Source organism: Haliotis asinina, chromosome 16 (genome assembly GCF_037392515.1).
Source record: "Haliotis asinina isolate JCU_RB_2024 chromosome 16, JCU_Hal_asi_v2, whole genome shotgun sequence".
Lineage (NCBI taxonomy): Eukaryota > Metazoa > Mollusca > Gastropoda > Lepetellida > Haliotidae > Haliotis > Haliotis asinina.
Window position 1 is genome coordinate 24,534,559 of NC_090295.1, and position 27,796 is coordinate 24,562,354.

Genomic DNA, 27,796 nt, shown 5'->3' on the forward strand with positions numbered 1-27,796 from the left:
AAAAAGACGTTAAATGAAAGTATTTATTTTGTCTTTTACTATGTGTTCCAATGTTTGTTCAAGGGAAAAGGTGACATGTCTTTATATGGGCTGGGCAGGAAACGTTCGCCGGTAAGTATCACTGTCTGATAGTGATAAACACATGGCGATAATACAATCGGAATCATACAATGAATGTCCTTGAAATATGTCTTATACGCAAGATAACCCACAATAACAAAATACTTTCGCTGGATTCGGTCAAAGTGAGTGGTCTTGTAAGCCTTTCTATTATTTATTTATTTATTTATTTATTTATTTATTTATTTATTTATTTATTTATTTATTTATTTATTTATTTATTTATTTATTTATTTATTTATTTATTTATTTGTTTGTTTGTTTGTTTGTTTATTCTGCTTTTTCATCGTTAGTATCCTTAATAACTGAATATTTTATTTCATATCCCTCGTCAGAGAGAGGCTACAGTGCGCAGAGTTTCTTGACGTTTGTGGTCTCATGAACTCTTGACCTTCGCGCGAATAGGTTACTGTGTTATACTGGTTACTGTGTTATTTGGTCTTGTAAGCTTGGGAATCAAATACCTGTGACAGGATATGTACCGAACATACACGACGTTTTACACGATATTACATTATATACATATCACATTAACAGCAGCTGAGACGAAGTACAACATCTGTGTACAGTGAAACGTGCAACCCTTCCGTTGTTGAGTTGAGTTGGGGCTTTACGTCAAGTCGACATTATTCCAGTTATATAGTGACGAGATCAACTTTGCATTTATTACCGTTCTTAAGGAAGGCATTCTGGACGGCACACTCAGAGTCGGAGAAGATCTGATGGGGTTTAAAACCCCTCTTTAGTTTGTTATTACAGACTGTTTCTATAATAAGGTCCGGATCGGTGACACAGATTAAACTGCTTGTTCATGAGTCCTAAAACTTGTTTGACAGAACGAAGAGCATCCAGTTCTGAACGCTACCCATTTGATTTGTTTAATGTAATGGTAATGTATGTGTACAGCCATGTTTCCAAAAAAAACACAAAATTCGCTTATCACTAGACATTTTTATTAATCTCCACAACTGGCGCCATTGTAATTTAGCTGTAGTACTTTTTCAGATTATTTCTAACAACCTCATATCTTGCTGTATTACCCCGAGGGTAAAACAGATCATAACATATGTTTTTTTACATAAGCACAGCATGTACATTTTAAATTTCAGTCACTTAAGGAATGTGACTGATTGTGAACCCTGACACAGGTTTCTACTCCGATGACCCTGGTTTGATTTAGGATGGAAAACTCAAAACTGAAGTTTAATGTTGACGAAAAACTGTGTCTAATATGCAGCTGATGATCTTGTTCACTAAATGCACGTGTGTCAGCTTATCATCATACAAACTGCATAGTACAAAACTGAGACCTGTAAGGATCCGGGTTAGAATTAATCTTTGGGGACCCATTTTTGTCCCAAGAGTTGACTGACGAGATCGCCTGGTCACCTGCCAGCGTATCCCATTTGCTAAAGTTGATAGTCATGCTGCTGATCACTGGATGGTTTAGATTCGATCATTTACAGACCGGCATGCTCAGAGACGTGGCATGTTGCTTAGAGACCTCACATACTGAAGTGCAGCTTGTTACATTACTGTGAGACGTGACGTCGCCGTGAGACCTGACATACCGCTGTTAGACCTGCCATATCGTTGTGACACGTTCTATATTGCTGTGAAGTGTAGCATGTTGATGTGCAACTTGACATGTTGCTGTGAGGTGTGACGTGTTGCTGGGTAGCGCGTGTTTCTGTGTAAAAAATGGCATGATGCTGCGAACTCATGTCTGTAATCAACGAAACATGTCATGAAATGTATCGTGGTTCTGCACAACTGTTTTGTTGAGATTATTCGTGTTGTGTTACCTAACATCTGTCTGTCTAACTTGGCATGTTGCCGTGTGACCAAACTCATGTGTTGCGTGGTGTGTTGCGTGATTTATATAACCTGGTCTTTATTTGCGGGAAATGGCGTAAACATGCCATGATATTATTATAGGACATGTAGATAGTGTACATATCCACGCAGCTACTCCATTCTCAAGTATTTTGACCTTAGATCACTGGATGTCAGTCTCAACGGCACATCGTATTATCAATCTCAACTCCCTGGGGATCATACACCCTTGGTGCCACACGGCAGGAGTTATTGTAGCTTTCTCATGCTTACGAAGTACCCATTCACAACTGGGACACATTTAAATATAGTCACAGTATTTTGCCCAAGTTAACTGCACGTTGCTGTACCCGCAACAAAGTATTTACACGTATTCACGTGGCCACCACGTGGCCATTTACCATCGGATTCGCGGGTTCTTTGCAATGCATAGGGTTGTGTACTGTACACACTAGGGGTTGTGTACTGTACACACTAGGGGTTGTTACAGCTCTGAAAGAGTCTGCACACAAAGGTAACTCCAGTGTGGGTTCGATCCCGACAGCTCGTGATCAAGTTTGCTGGACATATCTGTGACGTCGGTAACATAACGTTTTGCGATGTAACATGACATACTGCTGTGGTTTGTACCTAGTTGCAGTGTCAAATGACTAGTTGACTTGTTGCTGTTAAAATTTTCAGATTGCACCTCGACATGCTCCTTGTATGGTATTGATCTTAACGCTGCTTGTAAGGTGATATATTGGTGTGTCCTTAAACGTGTTGCTGTGTTCAGTATCATTCGGTCTTGTATCTCGACGTCTTTCAACGTGACCTGACTCGTGGCTGTATAACGTGCCATTCGCTCTTGTATCTCAACGTGTTGCAATGTGACCTGACTTGTTACTGTGTACCGTGTCGTTCGGTCTTGTACCTCGGCGTTTTGCCGCGTGACTTGATAGTGAATAACATAAGACGTTGTGTAACTTGTGCTGGGACGATGTAGCTCCACGTGTTCTTTGTGACGTAACTGGATCATATGTAATGCTGTATAACGTAACATATTGATTTATAACGTGACATGTGTTTTTAGGGTTCGTTTGTTTGATATGTCGTCCTACATCTAGATTCGATTCTACTTCAAATGAAATTATGAACTAAACTTGCTTTGTTTGTGCGTCGTCTTTTAACTTTCATGACAGCCATGTCAAGACCGATCAATACAACACAAGGATTTCCATGATGTTCTGCCATAGATAACTTGTAGATTCCTTGTCGGGTAAAGACACTTGTACATTACGATGCACCGGGGTTCCAATGGACTTTCCAATGACAGCTGTGTTGTACATTTCAAAACATCAACTGGAAATAGGCCGGGGAAATATCAGGGCAAGTAATTTTGTAAGTGCAGTTGTACTAGAGCACACTAGCAAAAGTTGTTTCCTCCCCTGTGCCCGGAATCGTTTCGAACAAAAACACTTTCCTCACGAGGCACTGCACGTTCAACAAGTGCTTCCGTTTAGGGCAGAGTCGAAACTCTGGAGTGTGTTGGGTAGCCCTGTGGTTAAACCGTTCGCTCGTCACGCCGAAGGACCCGGTTCAGTTTCACAGGGGTACAATGTGTGAAACCCATTTCGGATGTTATAAGCAACACCATGGATTGGATATTGTTAAAAACGGCGTAAAACTAAACTCACTCCGTGTATTCTTGCAGATCAAGCTTTCTTTCGACTAAATGGACTCACCCACTCACTGAAATACGTTTACCCTGCCAAAGACTCACAGCGACCAACATCTTTGAGCTGGTCATTCTGGACACACTTCAAACACCGCAGTTCACAAACAACAATAACTTACATAAATATATAAATGCATAATAACATAAATACAATGATACCAGGTTTGGCGAGCTGGCCACACCCTCCCTGCAACACGTGTCATAAGGCAGCTTCCAACAGAAGTTATCTCACGACAAGGTCCAGAACATAGTCCATTTGTAACTTCTCGTCCCTTTTCGTAAGCGCTCTCAGGTTACGGAAAGGGACGAGTAGGTCTTTCAGGTTATGGACAGGGACAAGTAGTTACAAATGGGACACAGTCCTGCTTAAAGTTAGACGTGTCATTTGTAAGAACGTCAGTCAAAACGAACAAAATGCTACAAACGTATATTCAGACCGCGGACGACAAAAACTGTAAATATAAGGAGGAAATCAACATAATTTAACATACATTTTATTCAGCAATTTCAGAGGTACAAAAGATCACGGAAATCTGCCAAACCTTTGTACATGTTTTTGAAGAGGAGAGCTCGATGTTGTTATGGACCGGAAGTGAGATGAAATGGAAACGAGGCTTACTGAGGGCACATGTCTTTGAAAACAGAAATATCACATGAAAGTCTTTTTTTCGGAACTGTTCTCACAATTTCACTCGTCACTGCTGTAATAAACGTTTCAGCTTTCCCAGAACGTTTTTATTCACTGTCTGAAAAGAAAAGTGTGAGTTAGTTCAAATGATTAACAAATAAAAAATACTACCTACAAAAGAATGGGATAACAACTAACAATAGATGCACATGTTGGTAGAGACGTTCAATGATATGACGGCAAGGATAATTCATGTTCCTTTGACAACATCGGGGATTGTATTAACAAATGAACACTGTATATTCCTTACGTCTCAACAGAGAAGGGGCGGTGGAATGGCCGTGTGATTAAATCGTTAGCTCGTCACGCCGAAAGCCCCGTTTTCATTCCCCACCTAGGTACATTGTATGAAGCCTATTTCTGGTGAGCCCTGTCGTAATATTGCTGAAATATTGCTAAACGCTTCGTAAAATCTCACTCCACGTAGAAACTTCGTATACTTTTACTGGCAGAACGATCAAACTATTTCATGTCACCCGAGACACGCGGATGTTTAATATTCGATTTTGACTTTACCGGACCTATGGTCTATCATCATCTCGATGAATCGATTATGAGGACATACACTTAATGGTCAAACCTGATGCAAACACCACCGATCAATTTAGCTCCAAACCGAAAGCAACATATTTCCATGTTATCGTTTTGTAAACCCCGCACATGTCGTAAATCGTTAGTGTTTTACGACATAGTTTGTGTCAATCGGTCAAGAATGATCAAGTCACTTCCCTATGTGTCTCTGATAACGAATAAGTGTGTCCTTGACTCTGATATTAATCTAGCAAGTTAAATACTCAACTAACCACTTTTTCAATAAATTTCGTGATTTTTAACAATACTTTATGACTTTACGGAAATAGACACAAGCCCTTAATACAGATCAGCGGATATTTTTTTAAAGAAATGATTCAGCTAGTGAAATGCCCAGGTATATAAACGCAATGAGTATATGACGGAGATGGAGACTTTGATTCCTCTAGAATCATGTTTGACAGCTCGTGTAGCACAAGAGTCATTTCACATGCGGATCACGGAGGACTGATTGGAAACTGACCCTGTCAACGTCAATCGCGAAATGGGAAAAAAAGAAACTCAATTAAATGGGATTTTGAATTCCCTTGCCCTGGGTAAGCGAAAATGCAAATATGAAGACGCTAATCGCGACACGGTGTCTAATAGATTACATTTTAAATGAAGGTTATGCTATAGAAAAAATACTAGGAGCACCACTCATTGCATGGCAATGAATAAACGTATGACGAATACACATGGAGCATTTGCCATAATGTATTTATGAATTATTCAGGAAATCGATGAGTGTGTGGGGTACACACACATTATTGGGCGGCAGGTTTCATCATGATATGAGCTCACGTTCAGAACGTTAGGAATGAGGAATATGTACAGACCCGTGCCACTTTATTGTTGCTTTGGGAACGATGATAATATACGCTTAATCGAACTTGCATGGTCTATGTTACCTGTCACTTAAAGTAACTGTGTTTTAATACTTAGTGCAATATTTAACAGTTGACGTATATAATCCACCTGAACACCTTACAGCTTTCAAGGTGATTGAAGTTAGGATCCCCAGCAACCTTAACTGATTTCGAAGAGCGACAAAATGGATAACACTGTTGACTTTGTGTCATCGGATCCTACTGCCAGTACAAGTGTGTAAAGGGAGGAAAGTGTTTAAATTGCACATTCATTCAAGTCTGTTTTACTGTCAAGGATTTCGCCCCGTGAAGGTCACGGGGTAGAATAGGCCTTCAGCAACTCATGCTTGCCACAAAAGGCGACTATGTTTGTCGAAAGAGGCGACTAACGGGATCGGGTGGTCAGACTTGCTGACTTGATTGACACATGTCATCGGTTCCCAATTGCGCAGATCGATGCTCATGTTGTTGATCACTGGATTGTCTGGTCCACAATCAGGACCATATAGATGCAGTATTGCTGAGTGCGGCGTAAAACTAAACTCACTCACTTCAAGGATTTCAACTGATCGCGTTAGTGACTGAATGAGTGATGTAGTTTTACGCCGCACTCAGCAATACTGCATCTATATGGCGGCGGTGAGTAAATAAACCAGTCTGGACCATGCAATCCACTGATCAAGAGCATGGCCCTCAACTTGCGCACCTGGAAACCGATAACGTGTCAACCAGTCAGAGAGTCTGACCACCCTATCCCGTTAGATGCCTCTTCCGACAAGCATTGGTTACTGAAGGCCAATATTGTAACCCATAGCTTCAGGGGTGATCACGCTATTGATGATTTTTGCCTGTTTTGGGAATCTCATTATGACTTTAAATCTTGTTAAATAGGACTGTCTGAGAAATTTGAAGGGAAATATCTCTGTGCATTTCTTCTGTCTAAGAATTACCTTTAAGGACTCTGTGTAATGCTATAGAGTATGGGAAAGTATTAAGCATGTATGGCACGGGTGGCACAGTAGGCTGTCACATTTTGCCGTGCAGAGTTGCGTCCCTCCAGTTCATTTGTTCATGCCACAAACGTTTTTATGAGATTGTTTTAATGACGCATGGGGCGATGAGGAAACCCGGTGGTTAAATGTCCACTCGTCACGCTAAAGACCTGGGTTCGATTCCCACATGGGTACATGGTGTGAACCTATTTCTGGTGTCCCCTGCCGCGATATTGCTAGATATTACAAGAAGCAGCGTAAAGTATAACTCAGTTTAATTACTGTCTTTATAAGGCAAGATATGGCCTTTCAACGATAATTATTTATTTTGAGTATGGCAATGACATAACTTATGTAAAACGCCCACAGCACTTTACCTGGGGTTTATAACACTCCGGCAAACACATAGAATAAATAACTCCGTCAGGTTTTGTGTCAACTGTTTCTTTCAATCCAGAACAGCAGACGTTTCCGGTTTGACATATACTCCTCACTTCCGGCTTCCCTTCGTCGCCTACGACCCACTCGTTTTTAAGTCCCATAGTGCAACACGCGTCACTTCCGGTGGTCTGTTGTCCCGATCTGCCCATTCTGGGGAATGCTAAATATCCCTGAAGAGAAACCGAAGACACTTTGTTAGTACGAACACGTACGTAAAACATGACATCGTCCCATCATACATGACGATGTCCCTGTCAAGACCTACATTTGAGGATGCATCTTTTCCAAAGGAGCGAAACTAGTTTGCCTAAGAGCCCCAGTAGAAGCGATGCCTCTTCTCATGTTTGCCTTGCTGTAAAAGAGAAATGACATTAATTTCAAAGACATAAATCAGATGTAGATATGAAAGCATATAACAGGTTATCCATTTTTAATCAAGACCAAAACAAAGTGTATATACTGACATGGACGAACATCATTTGAAAACACATTGCGTACAAGAGGCAAATGTGAACTTTATAAAAACCCCTAGATTTCTTAAAATAAGTACTTTTTTCAGCTTATTTGCTTAGCAGGTAACTGTACACGTATATAAGACACACATGTACACAAGACACACACGTACGCAGAAACGGACACATAGAGACAGTACATACAGAAACATACATGAAGAATTAGGACACATTCCAGAAAATGTTTGTTGTGAACGCCGCACTCAGAATTATCCTAAAGTCATGAATATGATAACGGCCTCTAAAGAGTAATGCGCGTGTCTGGATCATACGATCAAGTGATAGATAATGGGAACGCCGACGTGCATCATCGGGGAACGTTGATTTAACTACGTCACTGGGTTGGAATGTCTCATCTCTTTAGTAGCTTCTGGACCGGTCGGGTAGCGTAGTGGTTAAAGCATCTGCTCGTCACATCGAAGACCCACGTTCGATTTTCCATATTGGTACAATGTGTAAAGCCCTTTTCTGGTGTCCCCCGCCTTGATATTGCTGGAATATTGCTGAAAACGGGGTAGGACCATACTCGCTCACTCACTCACTCATGTGCTTACTATTCCATGTAGTAAATATGTTCCTATTTTTCTGTATTTTCTCTGTAGTAAATGGTCTATCGACTGGACACATAAACACACAATATTTCAACACAAATGATATATGTTGGACAAACATGACATTGACAGATCTGACACGGACATTCTGCAATTTGACGCAAACAAAACATGTTTCCTTCCTTCGGGACATTAACACCTTCTGTCCTTGCGCCGAAACCCCTTCTGCTGAATACACAGAAAAGTATCGGAGGGCTTCTGAGAAAGGACGGGTCTCGTTGTTGTGATCTCCCATTGGATATGAAAGTTAAAGACAAAAAGAAATACTCGGTACACAGAACACAGGCGAAAAGGAATTATAAATTTTCATTTCATTAAGCTTTACAGTCTGGTCTATTCAGCATATAGACATCTATATATCTTGTAATCATATGTTCCGGTGATGTTCTGTCTTGGAAAAATATGCCATGCCTAGTGGTTTTCATATCCATATACCTCTGCCATAATCTAAACGATCAAACCTACACTCGAAAGTCTTTACAAAATTAAAATGATAACGCTTGGTGCTCACGAAAGAAATGCGTATGTCGTGCTTTGCTCGTATCACATTTGAACAATGTTTGTCTCATGCATTAACGGTACATCCTTTTATATTTGCATCTCCTTTTGCTCCGTATTTTGAAAGTTATATTTGCATCACAATAATGTCAACCTTAATCCAAGTCAAGGGAAGTGTATTTATATACAAAGTAAATGTTGTTATGCCTGTGGCAACAATTTCCTTGGTTTTAGTCCTCTTCCTCCGTTCTATGTACTAATGTAGGTCTGGTTTAGAGCACTCTCAAAATGGTATGAGGATTTAGTATCTGGAACGGTTCGTGAAGAAAGTGGGATTTTCTGGTGGTTTAAATTATAAAACTCCTATTAGTTCTAAATCACACTGAGTAAATGATGGGTATGATATTTAACAGGAGATATTATTCTGTTTATGTAAAAAAGCTGAGGGATTTTCAAGCCCAAATTTTCCATAAATAGATCTGGTTATTTTTTACAAGAATATACTCATGGAAACGAATAAAGGAACACATGAAAGTGTAACTGCTCCTTTATTCTTTTCAAAATTTCTTTCACAGTTTTGCATTGCACTGTGGGTGACGTTCTGGAATTACTAAAAGGCACACCTGTACTTTCATGTGTTCCCTTAATTTGTTTCCACGAGTATACTTATATCTTAGAATCGTGATGTCACTAAAAACGTATTGTCGTTGTGACACAAGTTTGTTATCTCGATTTTTTATTGTAAACGTAGGTTCAAAATCTTCATCATAATTGGTTTGCTGAAATATAAACTCAGTGGTTGATGTTAACATCATACAGCAAAAGAAGGGCATGGAACAGATACTGTGTTACTAAAATAAGAGCTATCCAATCCGTATCTGTTGATGTCCTTCTTTATTCTTTGTTGATGGTATCATCCTCTCGTACAGACATGCACCTGTGAAAGAAAATGTTAACTGACAAAATCACTGTGATGAAATTTAAATGTTTCATCGTTGCACATGCACCGATTGACGTCATACCGATCGACCCTCCGATTGCAATCGTTTCCGGGGCATAGGAAACGGAAGTCCGTCTTTACTGCGAAACTGAAGTAGCTGAAATCGAAATTGTGGAACAGGACATGATACGAATTTGGACACAATAATATTTCCCTTCTTTGGAAATGCGACACACATCATTGCAACACAAAACGGTTATATATTTACCAAACTTTAAGCGTTAACTATGTCACGAGTTATACACTAATATCCGTTCTTCAAGTTAAAAAAAGTACATGTATATTTCTTGGTGCAGAAGGTGGTGTGACTCTACTCTATCTGTGAATAGATTGTGCATTATCTATTCGTGAAATTCTAGTATCTTTGTAGGCATTCTGGAATCAGGCAAGAATATTTATTGTGATTGCGCTGTGCAATGGGGTTTGGTCACACCAAATTACTTTGCTTCTGTCAAGAAAATAAGCAAAGAGAAGAATCTCAAATTTGTGATTCCTAATTTGAGGTGGGACAACCAGACTCCCTAGCCGTGACCGTGCTTCTGTGTCTGGCGGTAAGCGTTTCTGACCGTCATCACTTCCAGCCACGAGGAGCTCAATTGTATTGATATGACTGTAATACTGTTCAAATCCGTGACTAACTTCTCATTCACCCACACACACAATTACCATCAGATTTACGTACTGTTCGCGTTCGTGTTTTAGATACGTTCACAATGAAGGTTGTGGTATGATTGTGAACAGTTGCTGCATCATTCAAATATGCTATTCTGCTGCTGATTTCTATTAACGGCGTTGAACAATTTCAACTCACCAACGCCTGTTTGACTAAACAGCAGCTCGAGACGATGTCAAACACTTTAAATTATAAACTGTTAAACCACGGTTAGAGAAAATAACCCACGTCAATAAATCTCATACGTGTAAATCATTCATGATACAAAGTTTCCGCTTTACATTTTATTGACATCTAGCATTTCATGATTAAACCAGAAACCATCTATATCAGAATAATGGGTTACTGTACAATATATCAATCAAGACGTGTTCAATGCACTGTGTGTGCCTTCCAAATGCACGCATATATGCTTGTGATGACAATGTGTCATTGTTGCAGCCTGATGTTAAGTGACAGAATCAATGGAGACTATTAACCGGCATTTGCACAATAATAGGCTGATCCTTATTTAACACATTAACGATGGATTACCTAGAATTACACCTGTATGTGTGGTGGTTACAGGTGGATAACAGAGACAGGAATACCAAGGTGTTTCCATTAATCTATGGGATTAGCTTTGATGTGACCTATTTACTATGGGAACCACTTGGAATTGATGTGACGCGGCAGCGGTGTTGCTAACGAGCAACAAATGCCATGCAGTGTGTCGTTGTTGAAATGACGTCAGATTATATCCTTTAGCTTGGAGCCATGGACAGTCGTGTTCCTGGCACGCCCCTTCCGTTGTCAAAGTCACATACATTCTCACACATTGAACTCGTCTAGTGATGATAAGGGAGTATTCGTCAGAGCAATAGCAGTAACGATGTTTCCTTGCAATGTAGCTTACAAATAGGACCCGTGTTTTCTATCGTGGTTTTCACATAGTTTGTACCTTAGGGGCAGTGGGGCGGCCTGGGGGTTAAAACGTTCGTACGTGACGCCGGATGGGTACAATATGTAAAGCCCATTTCTGGTGTACCCCGCCGTGATATTGCTGGAATATTGCTAACAGCAACGTAAAACAGACTTCAGTCAATCTTGCTCTTTGAATTGCAAGACCCGCTGTTTTAACATTTGCCTTACTACCCTACACCTGTACCGTCTCATGTATCGTTCACAGATACATGAGATCTAAACCGTTAAATAACGGTACAGCAGTCTGCCTTCCATCATTTTTTAGGAATCCTGCATTGCACAACCCACAACGACTGCTCCATAACATGGCTTAATTAAGCTTAATTCTACACCAGAGACCTCAAGCTAGTTGTAATTTCAAAAGACAGGTTTTGTGATCCCTCTGATTATAATAGAACCAGAACGCTGTAAAGACCTTGGGTGAACTATTACACCGGCTGTATTGGCAGGTAGCGCTGTGTGTACAATACCGGCAGCTCCTAGGATCCTGTGGGGAATATAGAGAGACTGTTATACTGTGGTCTACATAGCCTGGATTAGTACCTGGGATACGAATGATGCTTTAACGGCAGTGTGATGATTACTTGTGTGTGTTCTTCTGTACATTTTCAACCAGATTACAATTATATTTATTTACAATATTTATGTTCAGTTTGTCTTTAAGATTTTAATGTTCTAAAAAGTAAATGATACGACATCTGAAGGTTTTTGCTTTATTCTTACGGATCAACATAATGGGATCAGGCTGTGAATATTCGCGAGAAACATGAACGTAAGTTAACTCAGGGTGGTGGGGTAGCCTTGTGGTTAAAACGTTCGCTCGTCACGCTGGAGGTCCGATTTTGATTCCCCACGTGGGTACAATATGTGAAGCGCATTTCCTTTGTCCCCTGCCGTGATATTGCTGGTATATTACTAAAAGCGGCGTAAAACCATACGCACTCACTCGGTTGTAGCGAAACTACTTTGAATCTATTTTTAAACATATGATGTGTGATCAACTCCATAGGAAGTTACAGAAAAATGATTACTTAGTCAATGCTCTGCGTACAATGTGGTGACGGTTGTGTAAATAACAAACGTTAACGTGAACTAGCGTGCAGTGTCATCGAACATTCGCTTAGTGAACAAACTGCAACGTTCAATGCAGAGTGAAATGACATGAAACATCGTGCTCATTCAAAACTAATTCTACCACGACTTCAGTAAATACTGGAGTATGACTGGTTAATCGAAGTCAATCAGAGGTATGTAATCATGTTAAAAACTTCTGATTTTCCAACACAGTATGTATTATTTTTATCTGAATAACGCGGTCATGGTAGAATGGAGAGAAACGTACTGTGTTGGAAAATCACAGGTATCTAACGAAATTAACAACCCTAAATTTTGTATTTAGAACCGCGTTCGGTTTTAAATCAAATTTAGAGCTATTATAATTTCGTTATATGCCTCTGATTTTTTAACACAGTATATTAATCTCCTAAATTCCTTATCCACCATTAGCACCATTTCGGGCAGCCATTCTCACACCAATGATCGGTTTCTAAATTACCGTGTGAAGGGAGAGACGTCCCGGTGACATATCTGTGACCATGTACGTGTAAATATTTTGAACTAAATCTACCGTGATGTGTGTTAAAGGGTGTGTGTACTAAAGTGGGGTATGAAGGAATTTGGGTGGTAACACCCACACATAGATGCAGGAGGGATCGGAGGGTACTCAATGGCATACACTTTCTCGTGGGATGCTCCTTGGATCACAATGCTTAAATCGTGCTCATGGCAAGCTACGATTCATACCCCTGCGTCTCCTGAAGGAGACAAATCTTGCCTTCTTCCTCTTGGGAAGGCGAAAAAATGACCGTTAAAAACACCACCCTGAATAGTTCTTGGTGGAACTATATCTTCCTTTTGCTGCAATAAAACCAAACAGGAGGCTCAGATAGGGATGTGTTAGTCACCCTAATGGTTATGTTATCCTTAGAGGGAAATACATTTGAGATTGTAAATTATCATCAAAGTGTTAACTCTTTTAATACTATTATTGAACAGAACACGTTATTTATTTACTGTAAATGTGAATACTCAGGATGTGCATAAGTTAATCACTTTAAAGACTGCCCAGGAGGACTTTTCAAGGACGACCCGCCCACAGTTACGTCCCTTAGATGCAAGGATCCGCAGACGTTGGATAGACATTTACCGCTAATCCTAGTCACGGGAATACTGTTCCATGCAGCGTTAAACCCAGATCTCTCTCCCGCGTCCCGGGCTGGAATCTTGCAGGCAATACATGAGTAAGTTAGAGGCAGTTTTGCATCTCATTTAGCATGAATGTATCTTGTTTAACTGACACCAACAACAGGGAGGGTATTGTTTGACGCAGTGTGCGGGGTATACATAATCAATTCGCCACAGTTAGAAGCATGTTTTAACCATGCTCAGTGGCAATTGAATAAAAGAGAGAGGAAGCGGGGCAGATAGAGAGAAGAGCACGAGAAGAGAAAACAGGAGAAGATGGAAAGAAAGAAAGGAGGGAAGGAGAGAGAGAGACATTTCAAATACGTTCAAGAGAGAGAGAGAGAGAGAGAGCCATCTTGGTGAAGCGCACCGTTGATAAGTCGAGTCAATTCTAATAGTTCTGTACGTTTTTTAATTTGACCCCAACACGCTGATCCTTCGATCATCATCTTAATTGTAATGGTTCAGCCCTATACTAAGTCATGCTGATAATGAAGTTTATACTCACTGAACGGCCCATCCGTGGGAAAGCCAAATAGTTCTGAAATGTAAAACGCTGTTGTTAGGATACGAAATGTAACTCGGGTAGTTCACACAAGCCAGTGTATTACGACATCTGAGGTAAAACCACCACAATGAACATCATCGCAATAAACGTGAATGTTTTCACAATGAACACGACCAAAATGAATTCCATCACAATGAACACGACAATGAACACCTTCAAATACACACCATCAAACTGAACATAACCAATCTGAACGCAATCACAATGAAAACGATCAAAATGAACAACATCACAATGAACACGACCAAAATGAACACCATCACAATGAACATGAAAATGAACACCTTCAAATGCACACCATCAAACTGAACACAACCAGTCTGAACACCATCAAAATGAACACCATGAAGATAACCATCAAACTGAACATAACCAAGTAAACACAGTGTACGCCATTTTATTCGTATTCCTTTTTCGCTTCCGAGTTAAGACTGGAGATCACGTTTGTAATGAAAACTCGTACATTTAGTACATCAAAGTTCATCTGTTACCAACACGTCAGCTTTTATTTGAAATAACAACACTGATATCTTACATGATCATGTTTTAAGTGGATAACAAGAGATTATGAGGATAACAAAAAGATCCACTGTAGATTTTTATGAAAGGCTGTCGGTACTAAGAATCCGGGTCAACTTCATTCCTGATCAATTTTATAGTATTGCGTCTTTTCCAAGCACGTTCAAGGGACAGCAAGTCGGATTTACAAGTCTCAAGTTGTTAAAACAATCTGTCTGCCAAATTGGCACCGCAAATGTTGGGAATCGATTTCCCGTTAACATATCCAACACAATCACCTTGAGATATCACAGACCCGAGGCGATTAAAGCTAGTTCCTCCATGTCTTTTAGCAGTGTACATACATGTATATGGTGATGATTCACAGTGTACGTTCCACTATTGTCATCATTCTCACTTAATATCCAATGATATGAGACAAGGTAATTATCTAAATCGACGCTTAAATATAAACGTGTTCCGTGCCGAGCCTACATTTGTGTCACATGCTTCCAGGAAATCTAGCAGCAATACCATGCCCCCTCTCCCCAACTGCTGCTATTCATATTTGTTCGTCTGATACGACATCCGTATATCAACCACTCCACCAAAATATAACGTTTATTTATCCCAGCGGCCGTAAACAGAAAACGACTTTGCAAATACTAGTTCAAAGAATGATGTTGTCTGTAACAGCAACCTCCGCCATTATTTGTTATCACTTAAAATTAATCCAAATTGTTATATTACATACAGAAATAACTACCATAAAAATCTTGTTTTCAAAAATAAAATTGGATGTATTCTTATAAAGTTAAATCAACACAATCCACGTAATTAGTACATGTTTGAAACATAAATGCACCACGTGCAGTTATGCATCCAAAGACTACCAAAGACTACACATCTACGTGCCTTAAGGAGGCCTATGTATGTATACTCACTGTGAAACATCTCTTTAATTGACGCTTTTTACGTTATCCTATATTCCAGAATGTTGTCTGAGAGTGTTGCTACTGATACCGTTTTCGTCTCTTTCAGGATTGTTTAATGCTTTTGTAATATATAACTTGATCGTACATTACTGGCAATGCAAATACACACAGCGATATCAATATTGACAGCGATGTACACGCGTTTATCGGATTCTTTATCTTGCTTAATGCACGACCCCGCACTTCATCGTCAATTTGCCCTCGCCAAATGAATATTATTCCAGAACTCAACAAAATCTGAAATGTCAACATGTCAATATTTGCCGTAAATGACCATGTATTCCTTTCGGCGTTCGATGGTAAATGTATTGATAAGCAAAATAAAGTGCAGTTCGTTTATTCAACACTTACGTAGAATTGGTATTTAACATCAATAACATTTTTTAAACAATGCATAAATTTATGCGTCGCCATTCAGGTTCGGCAACTATGTAATAATTATCCAAAATGTGATTGTCTAGATGAGATGATAAAGAGCACTTCTCTTTTAGCGTAGGAGTGACTTGAGTAGCCTTGATTTGAATATACAAAACTTAATGTATTTCCGGCGTTCTCATATTTACAAATACGTTTGTAATGTAAACATTGCCATGAGCATATATGTCAAATCCTAAATGATCTTCAAAACATCAAATCCGTTCCTGCATCTAGGTTCGTGTATAAATTCTTTAGCAGAGAAGGATGATTACATATGTTTTCCTTCAATTGCCCACGAAAATGAAGAATGGCAACTTTAAACTCGACGTCAGACGTGAATGGCATCCTTTTCCCTAAGTAAGCATTCGTTTATAACAGCACTTCAATCAATATGTGTGCACGTGCTAACAGATGCGTTGTCGTATCATACGTATGATACAGATTCTACCGGAAACGGGGTCGTGATGTTACGGACGGGTCAGCAACGATTCAGTGTTGGAACATACAGTTGCTCGCAGAGTTCGATGGTGACATCGATCCCAACGCTGTGCAAGCTTGCATGTTAAATCAGACGTTTTGACCCTGATGGAACATCATATTTGTATTGATCGTAGTCACAGCAAATACCGGCGTGAATATTTCACGTTAGCTTTGTCGCCGGTTCTATGTGTAATATTTTACAATCTGTCACCTGGGAATGGCCCCTAAATAACCAACATCGTGATGATGTACACCCGATGGGAATTAGAGCCATTGAACGACGTGAATCACATCTGGTCCAAACTAAACAATGTCTCCAGTAGCTGTCCATCATAAAAGCCTTGGTAGCTGGATACTGTACCATGGCCTATGCTTATTATATTGGAGAATTAGATGGGATAGAACGACAACGTTTTTTCATAATCGGTTGAAAAGGTCGGTTCTGATTTAGAACGAAATCTTGATTGGGATGTTTTCGAAATGCCAATACTGACGATGATAATTAAGTGAATTATATTGCTAGTCCCGCTACACAGAAACGCACTATCCATTGTTATGTCAACATTAAAGGACCACCGACAACCTTACAACAGAAACATCTTTGTACAAACAGTGGCATATTGATTTTTATCTCTAGTGCGCTCCTCGCAATCAAAAACTAATTTCAACTCTAAAACACACCCATCAGATGCCGAATTTCGAAAACACCCGGTGTCTAATCAATACCACTTTAGTATGATTGATGAAGCTATTTTGAAAGGATCGTCTCCATCTACTGCCTTCGTAGACATTGTTGTATAACCAATAGTCTCCCTAAGCGGCTAATCTTCTGAGTTCAAGAATGTTGTCGCAAACAAATTATGCCAAGTGCCAGGTTAGTCATCTCCGATCGCAATAGGAAAAATTAAACAAAAATGTGATGAAGTGCAAAACAAAAACTAAACCTTGAAGAATGCAGATTAACAAAAATGTGTCGAGAGTCGACGAGTTCACGACTTAACGTCTTTCGATCTTTCATTTTATTTCATTTCTCTAAATGAGAGACATCCATGAACGCTGTTACCGAAAATTTGAGGATACAGGAATGTATGGCACCGCTTAGAGAAAAGCCTTTCCTCTTGTAATGAAGGCAAATAATCCGGAATGGTTCCATCGTCCCTTGGTCTCTAAATAACGATGTCTTATGATACCAGGGAGACCAAATGATTGCCAATCCGTGTCAGCAGTGACGGTTTCTTCATCTGCTAAACGACACCAGGCTCTCACTTTAATCTTACAATTACTCCGACAGCTCATCCAGGTTCAATTGAGTGGGAGCCCACTACTGACTCGTATTACCTCTGACTACTGCTCGACCCGCTGACGTGATTTAACGGCAGAGTAAGTCTTGAGGTGGAACTCTGAAATCTTGGAAATCCACAGGATCTGCGTCCCTTGGTTTCATTTAAAAGTCAATACCGAATGTGGTTTTGAAAGCATTCGAAGAATGCGTCTTTCAGTTGGGGTTAGTTCGTAAAACCATAATCAAATAGCGTTCATGTTTTCTTGTTTGTTTAATTCTTAAAGTTCTTTGAAGGACATTTGTGGGTTATTTTTTTCTCATCCGTAATACTGTACGATAAGCAGAAATATGTACTCTAAAGTAAAACAGACAGAGCAAAAGTAAAAGCTGACTCCTGATCCTGGCTCATCGCAGGAACGTGAGAAGAAAGGGTGGCCAGTTTGAAAACAACTACGAGTTATTTACTTTGAGGATCATTTACTTGTTTGCTGGAATCCTAGAATTGCCTGATAACATTCTTGGATCAGCTCACTCCAAAACCGAGCTCCTTCTTTTACACACTGAGCTAACACGACGTAATATGTTTGTGCGCGTGTGTTATTACTGGCCTTCATCAGTATACATTTACCATTTAACTGTGCACACTGCTATGACTGATATTTTGAACTTTCCAAGCCAGTGTTTAAGGTCATGAACGTTGTATGCACTGCGATAATCATATCTCCTTGGGTGTGTGGTTTGTACGGAGAGACAGGGAAAGGTTAAAGACGAAAATCTTGGTATAGGTCAGACACTAGTCACATAACTAGAAAAATTCAATTTCTGGAAGAAAAGCAAAATTGATTCCAGTATCAAAATACGTTAGCATTTGCTATAGAGATACTCCTGACTGTCTGGGATGGAGAAGGTGCGTTACATAGATACGTTGAATTTCATACAGTATCATGCAACAGAGTCAAATTCAGAAGTGAGTGAAAATATGTGTGAGTTTCGTTTTACGTGGCTTTCAGCAATATTCTGGCAATGTCACGGCGGGGGACACCAGAAATGGGCTTCGCACATTGTACCCAAGTTGAGAATCGAACCCAGGTCTCCAGCGTGACGATCGGACGGTTTAACCATTCGACTTCCCGACCGCCCCCAAACTGCAGTCTAAAGGGTGGAAACATGGATTATAGTGTGACCACCAGCTCTGAGACTATCTCTTGCTCTCGTATAGTCCGGAGTAACACTCCATTGCCTTATGACTTTAATTCCCTTTCATCAAACCGCTAATCCAAACCATCTTCATAAGTGGAAAACGCCGCAGGGACTCCCCTTCAGGCTCAGAGCAATTGCCATGCGGTCAGCCTTTGTTAAGCACGACCAGTAACTAGCGGGGGCATGTTCAGTGGAATCAATCCAGATATGCTATGGACAAAACTTAGCACTTGTAAAGTAGCACTACCGTTCCGCCCAATTCACTCTGCTAACTCCGATTGAATTCTTGCAGGAGAACTAAAGGCTTGTCGTCTCAAGGGAGGAGCTTTTATCAAGACGTTGATGCCAGTGGTGACGCTCTACATGCAGATACCTCATCAGGGCCACAATTACTCTAATTTTCCACAGATGAGATTTAATCGCTTCCCTGTCCGTTGGGACATGACTATCGCGTAATGGTAGATTTAATTTTGCCATAATGACAAGCCTTCACTTGACTGATCTGAGATTAAGCCGTCCGCCACATGAAGATGGTACAATTACCCGTCACGCGTATGGAAACGTCGTCTTGGTTTGCAGAATAACGATTTGTGGGACTGATTTGCTGTTGATGCTGTCATCGTTATTGAGAGGATGTTGTATATCCATGTCAATATACAGCTGTATGAATACTGGCTTTCTCACACTAAAAGCTGTTACTTGCTTCTGTGTGTGTTTAACTGTAACCATCAACAAGGATTGCAAATTGAGTTTTAGTCACACTGTAATACACATATCTTAATAAATGTCTGTATGATGGCTTCCTTCACACTTTTCTTATACAATTCTGATTAATTAAGTGCTATCCATATGCCCCCTCACAGATACCTACGAAAATGCGATGAAATGATGTTAGTATGTGATAAAAATTGTAAACGAAATTGGGCCACTCACGCGAAGGAGATTCTTTTTATACGGGTTTTAGCTACATTTTGTACGATCAACATCATAATGACTTCAGCAAAACGGTTGGCATCGCCCCCTGAGTTTGTCGTGTGAATGGTTCTATTACACACAGATATAGCCCACTTTTCAAACTGAAAGTTACCACAAGGTTATAAATGTGGAGAAATTTAGGACAGCAATTGCAAGGTTTAAGATGTTCATCCCATGAAACATAAGATGTTCATCTTTGTGGAAGCAGGAAGGTACACAGATATCTCTAGGGAAAATTGATATAATTGATAAGTTTGTAATCCGAATATCATAGAAGAAGAATAGCATCTGCTTCTTATATTTTCATTTTATGAAACAATAAGAGAATGATATCTGTTTATGCATTATATTAGACACCCAAACACCCACAAATGTATTGCTCTACTAAATTCAAATAATTCTCTAATTATACGAAATGCATCAGCATTTTTATTCAGTGCTTTAAACTATAGAAATGCTGTCGTGTCTTAATTATGTCATGTAATATCCACGACAATGATTGCTTACATTCTACCATGTGCATATTGTAAATGTACTACAGGCATGTGGCCGCTCCAATGTACGAACTGGATTAATTGCAAACACAAAAGTGTACACATCCTTAAGACGACCCTTTTATACTTATGTGCTGCGTTGACAAGCCTGAACGTCATTAAAGCAAAGTACACTACCGGACAAAAATAGTACACATTTTTAAAGCAGATCTGGTCAAAATAATTACAAATGTTATCAAATTGTCACTCCACTGAATATAGTCATCGATACATTGTAAAGGTCTGAAACATCGAAGCCCTTATCAAACGCATCACCATTGAAAGGCATGTTTGCTCTATTTAATCATCATCAGTTATTGGTGTATACTTTCTTTGGCCTTGTTGTTTGAGACATTACAGGACAGTTTAGTCATGTTGTCAAACAGCAATTAATCTCATATCAAGTACAATCAACTATCATCGTAAAAAAGGCATTTCTCGCCATTTTTTGCTGATATAAACATTGAATGTTGACCTTCCATGCCGTATTATAGGTCTGAATACATCTGGTTAAATTACCAAAGGTCTGTATGTGGCTGTAATAACCACCTTTACAAAACCATGGCAAAGTTGCCAGTTTATTCTGATACGTTAGTTAAATAATTACATATCGATTGGTGTCATCGGGGATGTTCTGGGACACTGAAACAGGCCATTAGGAATGTCACCGCAACCATACATATTCTTAGACCAACACACCTTTATATGCACGGAAGATCTAGGGCAAATAGTATTCCACTAAATGTCCTGAAGATGCAAATGACTTCATCATTCCTTTCAGTTTATTCACAGTAAGGGCCGAGTTTTATTCAAACCATCACGACACCTGTATATAGTGTAAGTCTATTTATCATCCCCCATTGTAAACGTGTGACATTTGTAAGGATTATGTGCCGATAGCGGTGTCATTATTTTCATCAAATATTAATGGACATATGAATCAGTTTTGTGATAAATGTCTGATTGATGTGGATGGAGATGTTCACAGAAATATCATCTATCAAATAAACCATTAGTCTGACATTGTCACATGTAATATAAAAGGGTTTGTTGCAAACGGTTCGCCTTTCATATGTTATGTTTCAGTTGTCACAACACGTGACACCATTGCAAACAACACAAGAAACAAGTGACTGTTCAGAATGTTTGTGTCGATTTCAAGTGAGTAGTGTTTTATGCCGCATAACACACGCATTAGAAACAGAGAGCTTTAGAGCCCAGTGCAAATCAAAGTCTCTAGATGGAAGATCAATAGTATGGATCTCTGAAGAAATCCTTACATTCTTCCTAGACCCCGTTATGCGTCCTTACACGCGTTTCTAAGAACACACCACGCATACTCGGAGACTGAAGAATGTTCTGTTAAAGGCAAGTAGGAAATGTTACATTTTCTATTTATTTCTTTTTGTCGAGCTCAAAAGGTTTATATGCAAAATGAAACATGATGCGACATTCTTTAGCACTCTTGTGTTCGCCAAGTGTTTCCAGAGTGTGATTGGCAGAGCAATCTCGATGAACCCGAGTCAACCGATAGTTGAGTCTTTCAAGAACTTCAGTTCCTGTAGGCGTGAATGCCACGACTTCTAGTCTGAGAAGGCAATTATCCTATGACTGTTGGCCAAATATTGGACAGGTCCGAAGTAGCGAATGGCCTATCCGCATGCGAATGCACGCAATTAGTTGTGTTAAAGGTACCTCAGAGTCATTTCTCACAAGGCGTTGATACATCCATACACGGCGATGAAGAGATTCTAAGTGTATGGAACGTGATAGCGTTGGGTTGGTGTATGTCAATCAATTATGAAAATAACACTTTGAGTCAAACTGATTGTACATGTAGGGCTCAACAATGATAGCGAACTGAAAACAAATACGGTTTAGTTCATTGATCAGTATACGTGGTCCTTTTCAGAGACAGTTATCATATTATATCTAATTGTTGATAGCTTAAAACATATCATCATTATGGTCCTATCGAACAAATTTAAAGTTTGAGCGACTTTGTACTGAGAATGTATAGCACTGACAAAAATTACTGCGTATGTGATGGGATTCTAGACATGGCAAAGTTTTTATACACATGATGGTATCGTAATAAATCAAAGAGAAATCCCCACCTAATATTTCTTTTGCCATTAAACTTTCTGGTCATACGTAATCCGGTTTAGAATGACAGCTGTCAGATTAAAGTGTAACACTATAACCTGTGTTACGAAACACAACTTGTATGTTTCATATTTTTTCAGCCTCAGATTACAGCCCACATAGCACCGAAATGCCTTAAACCTCCCCAACAAGCATATTTTTCTGCGCTTTTTCTATTAAGCCATGCTTTTGAAACGAAAAAAAACTAAGTAAAAAGGATAAATTGAAAAATACCTTTAATGATTATGATTAACATGATTTATTTATGAAAAGGGTTTATTTGTCTGCATGGCTTCACTGAATCGTAATCATTGCGTTCAAATTGCATTCTCATTACCAGTTGGTCCCTAGGGAGTAATCGTGAGGACGGACCCTGATTACCGTTTCTCTCTCGGGTAACCATATGATGAAATGTATTACTCAAAATGTCAAAACAAAAAGTCCCTCTCCTACATTATAGAAAATCAGCTTTGATTTTGAAATGCATAGTTAAAACTAATGGATTTCATTGCGTGTGTTAATTTATACCTTAATCCACATAATGAAGTAAACATGTGGATTGAGTGCCGGTATATTCATGATTTAGTTTCAAATTACTTATCAGAATAATACGTCTGAGATAAGGTTTCTGTAAGATTGTTTATGCGTTTTTAATGAGAGACCATCAAATTGCACGTATTTGGAAGTAATTGTTATTAAGCTGGCAAACAGAATTATCATTAATTATGAATAGATGTGGAGCTATAACAGAACCAGAAGAATTAACTAATATGTGTGGTTCACTTTACTCGTTTACCTCCGCTGCGTTCTACTGGATGCAACTTGTAATGAATATATTGGTACCACAGAAGTTCTACTGTAAATAATGTGTACAGTGATTGAGTGAGTATGGTTTTACGCCACCTTTAGCAATATTCCAGCAATATCACGGCGAGGGACACCGGAATCGTGGTGAACACATTGAAACATGTTACGATTCGAACCCGGATTTCGGCGTGACGAGCGAACGCTTCAACCACTGGACTACCCCACCGTCCTCAATATGCAGGTGAAGGTTTAGAGTATTCAACTCGGCGTTAATATAGTGTGTCAGTGCTGTACTGCTTTTTAGTGTGCTTGATTTATTGTCTAATATGCGTACTCTGACCTTTTTGTTCACCTAACTTGAGGTGATCTGTAATTAACGGATTCTGGATAATACTGTGTTTGATATCAGGAGCATCGATCTACGAAGATGGCAATCGATTTTTTTTTATTAACCTGGTAAGCGAGCCTGACATCCCGATCCCGTTTGGAACCTCCTAAGACAAGCACGGGTTCTTCCGAATATGCATGTATTCCAATCCGGATCTCTACAAGAGTTAATGATGTATTGAAACACAATAAGTGTAACATCTGTTGACATGGACAATATAAATACCTCTATCATATCAACATTTACCTCTCTGATTTTTTTCATCAGAACGAAGTCTATTTAACGAAGATGCTTTTGCCTATACAATCAGTAAAGCAATCCTACCCGAAGTGTGCTGATGGACAATTACGAGTAACAAAAAGTACATAAACGTCAAGATACATCAATGATAATCTTTATTCACCCGAACAAATGCTCTTTCATGGACCCTGAAATTCGGAACAGTTATTGTTTTTCTTCTTGTCGCAACGGAATATATCTTGATTTTACATTAATTCATTTTAGCATATTACCGTAATTTAGTCTGTGTCAAGTCGTTCCCCCAAGGAATAAAATATCGTTAAAAATATATACAGGTCATAATACTTTCACTGAAATGAGTAGGTAACAACTTCACGTCATAGAGATTACGTTTGAATTACGTGTTATTCAAATATCAACCAACAGAAAATAGAATTCTACGATAGTGACGTTACGTCCTGGATGTTAACATCCATGACGTAATTTCATTATTATAGAATGGCAGTCGATAAAGAACTATCTGTTTAAAAAGGGCCGAATATTCACAAATGGGATGTGGATAAATAAATTAGCAACACAAGGTGACACTCTCCAAACCAAGCAGAGGGTCTGCTTGTTTACTAACGTAGCCTATCTATTGCATTACTGTGCTTGACGTCAAGTAGCCTGAGATGAAGAAGGAACGGAAACGTCGAGTGACGCTCCGCTTGAGATCGTTGTGGTGATAATTAGCACGTAGAACAGAGCTCCTGAAACATTCACGAACCATTTTCATTTTCAATTAATCGAAATCCTACATATGGTCTACAAGACAAGAGAAATGTAATTGAACGAAAACAGGGAATGGAATCTCAACGAAAGCCTGCCTGTTCTCACGTGTTTTGTGGTACTCGTTAACGCTTTGATCCTTCTTGCGTTGCGCCAAATTACGTCGTCGATGGAGTATTGCGATACACACAGCGATGACACATTGTGTCTTGGAAACATGACGTTATGTGACTAACTATGGACTTCTATTCTAATGTGGCATGTATATTTTCCTCTGGTTTCTTCATTCTTTATTTGCAACACAAGTAAAATGTACCGCTTCCCTTTACCCTTCCGTAAGAACACCCACCGCAACCTGACAAGTTAATTACATACTATGGCTGACATAAACGCCTATGTACTCGATCATTGCTGAAGCTGATAGTGAAAGCCATTACTAATGGCTACATTAATTAATCAATTTATTAATGGGTACTTTTATTGGACGGGCAAAACACTTGTCAGTCTAAGACACGAATTCTTAACAGAGCTACTTCGAGCCACTGACATTATCAAAAAGCATATTTAATCAAGATGTGATACGTATATCAGTAACATGAAAATAATGAATGAGGACTTGTGTTATTGTAAGGCAGTTGGTGCCTTCAGGTCAATTGGTCATTATCGAAACAGGATTATTTATTTATGAGAGCTGTAAAAGACGGATGATCGAAAACGGATCAACGGGAAAACTTGTGCAATGTATTTTCAATGTGAAGTTCCCCCTTCCCGCGGCTAATAACATCATAAATATGTAAAGAAAGATCAATACTGTATGAAAACAAAAGACTTAAACTAGTTCATATTTCCAAACACAGTTTGACGAGGACTATAACTTTGTAAGTTGTCTGTTCATTAGATCTATCAGGCAGGAGCTCGTAACTTGTCGGGGTCTGACCAGCGAGTGATTGATATTATGAACAGCCAAACATGCTGCCAGTTCACGTTGACACAATATCAAGCGTGACTCTTCGCTCCTTCAGATACCCTCCGAGCATTAGAACCTAGGAGCCGAACCCCAGGGGCACAGATACACGTCACTGCATGATGGATCATGATAATATAGTTCAACACCGTTGTGTAGAAGCTGACTGACGTAAATGAGTGAGTGAGTGAGTTGAGTTTTACGCCGCACTCAGCAATATTCAAGCATATGGCAGCGGTCTGTAAATAATCGAGTCTGTACCAGACAATCCAGTGAGCAACAACATGAGCATCGATCTGCGCAAATGGGAACCGATGACCTGTGTCAACTAAGTCAACTAGTGACCATCCGATCCCGTTAGTCGCCTCTTACGACAAGCATAGCCGCCTTTTATGACAAGCATGGGTTGCTGAAGGCCTAGTCTACCCCGGAATCTTCACGGGTCTGACCGACGTAAATTCCTCACGAAATAATACCCATATAAGGAGAAGGGGAGGACAAAGATTTTACAGTCGACACAATTGTGCGTTCGATACACCAGGACTCCACACAAAGGTGTTTGACTCCAAAGACTCCACTTCGAGACAACTTCATGTTGGACTCAAAGGTGTTTGGCTGCATATAGGTTTACTTATTTCAAGGACTCAGTGTCCTTGGATGTAATTTTTAAACATAACTGTATGTATGAAGAGATTATAGTGCATGTTTGAGCAATGAAAGCCTTGGCGATGGCCAATGCTATAATGAGCTACGTCGTCAATAGTTTCAATGCTCACAAAGTGCTGGTTACAACGGAACAAATTCGAGATACATATTTAAATTTATCAAAATAAATACTTATTAAGTGATATCCTTCAAAGCAACAGGACGCATTATTCATTGAAGTTATATTTTTCTTATCAGTATTCATAATCAATGCTTTTTAATGTTTCCATACTTTTTTATAAGTTAACAACACATTTATTGATGAATGACTCCCTTTTCTAAATTCGCATACATTCGCAGTAATATTGAACGCAACATGATTATATATTTGTTTTGAGTGAGACATTTTCTGAAGAGATGCAGAACTTTTGTACCGTTCGACCTCGTGAATTGTATTCCTTTATCAACCACACCCTAGATGTGACACATGTGATGTGTTCAGAGTACAGTTCTCTTCGATCACGGTCCATACAGCATTTATACAACGGCGCAATGTATAGACTTGGCAAAATGACAGCCTGTGTTGTTCAGTACAGTACAGAACCTCGTGCGTTCCTGATTTTACCTTATCACATGCCTATACCATTAGCGATAGAAGTCCGATTACTGGTATATCCCCTGACAACGGGGATAATCCATAACAATCAGGGGTCAATTGTATGTTATGACAAGGTTGTCGATTTCACTATGAAAAGCTGACCACGGTACACCTGAGGCTTACAATGTTGAAAACCTTTTCCTTGTCAGCGTCAATAGAGTAATCATATTTTCCCCGTCAGTACAACAGGGGTGTATATCCTGGATCTTGGCTTATTCACCACGAAGCTCAGCAGTTCCTATTAACGCCACAGGTTAACGCCTGAGTTGAGCTTGGTGAAACGTTAATTGTCAGTCTTGTGTTGACAGCGTAAGCAAATATTTACGTAGAAAGGATTGTGCAAAATCCAGATTTCAAAGTCAAAAGAGTTTATTGTATCTATTGATGGAATCGTCATGGCTCTGCTTTTCTAGGTGAAATACTAAACCCAAAAATATTTTGGGGATTTCTATTAAATATTCAGATCCAACAGCAGCGCATTTCCTTTATCATGTATCTA

The 27,796-nt window shown here is 39.4% G+C and overlaps 1 protein-coding gene across 2 annotated transcripts in view; it reads right to left on the bottom strand.

Annotated features, from left to right (window-relative positions):
• Positions 1-4,151: 4,151 nt before the first annotated feature.
• Positions 4,152-27,796, bottom strand: part of LOC137268642 (small cardioactive peptides-like) — a 33,794-nt gene continuing 10,149 nt past the window's right edge. The window contains exons 2-4 of one of the 2 annotated variants that reach the window (XM_067803218.1): positions 14,243-14,275; positions 7,170-7,403; positions 4,152-4,415 (exon numbers count right to left, since the gene is read on the bottom strand). In XM_067803218.1, the coding sequence (XP_067659319.1) occupies positions 4,413-4,415; positions 7,170-7,403; positions 14,243-14,275 (270 nt within the window). In that variant the 3' untranslated portion in view covers positions 4,152-4,412. Of the gene's footprint in view, positions 4,420-7,169; positions 7,404-14,242; positions 14,276-27,796 lie in introns of both variants that reach the window. The other variant, XM_067803217.1, reaches the window with a different exon arrangement.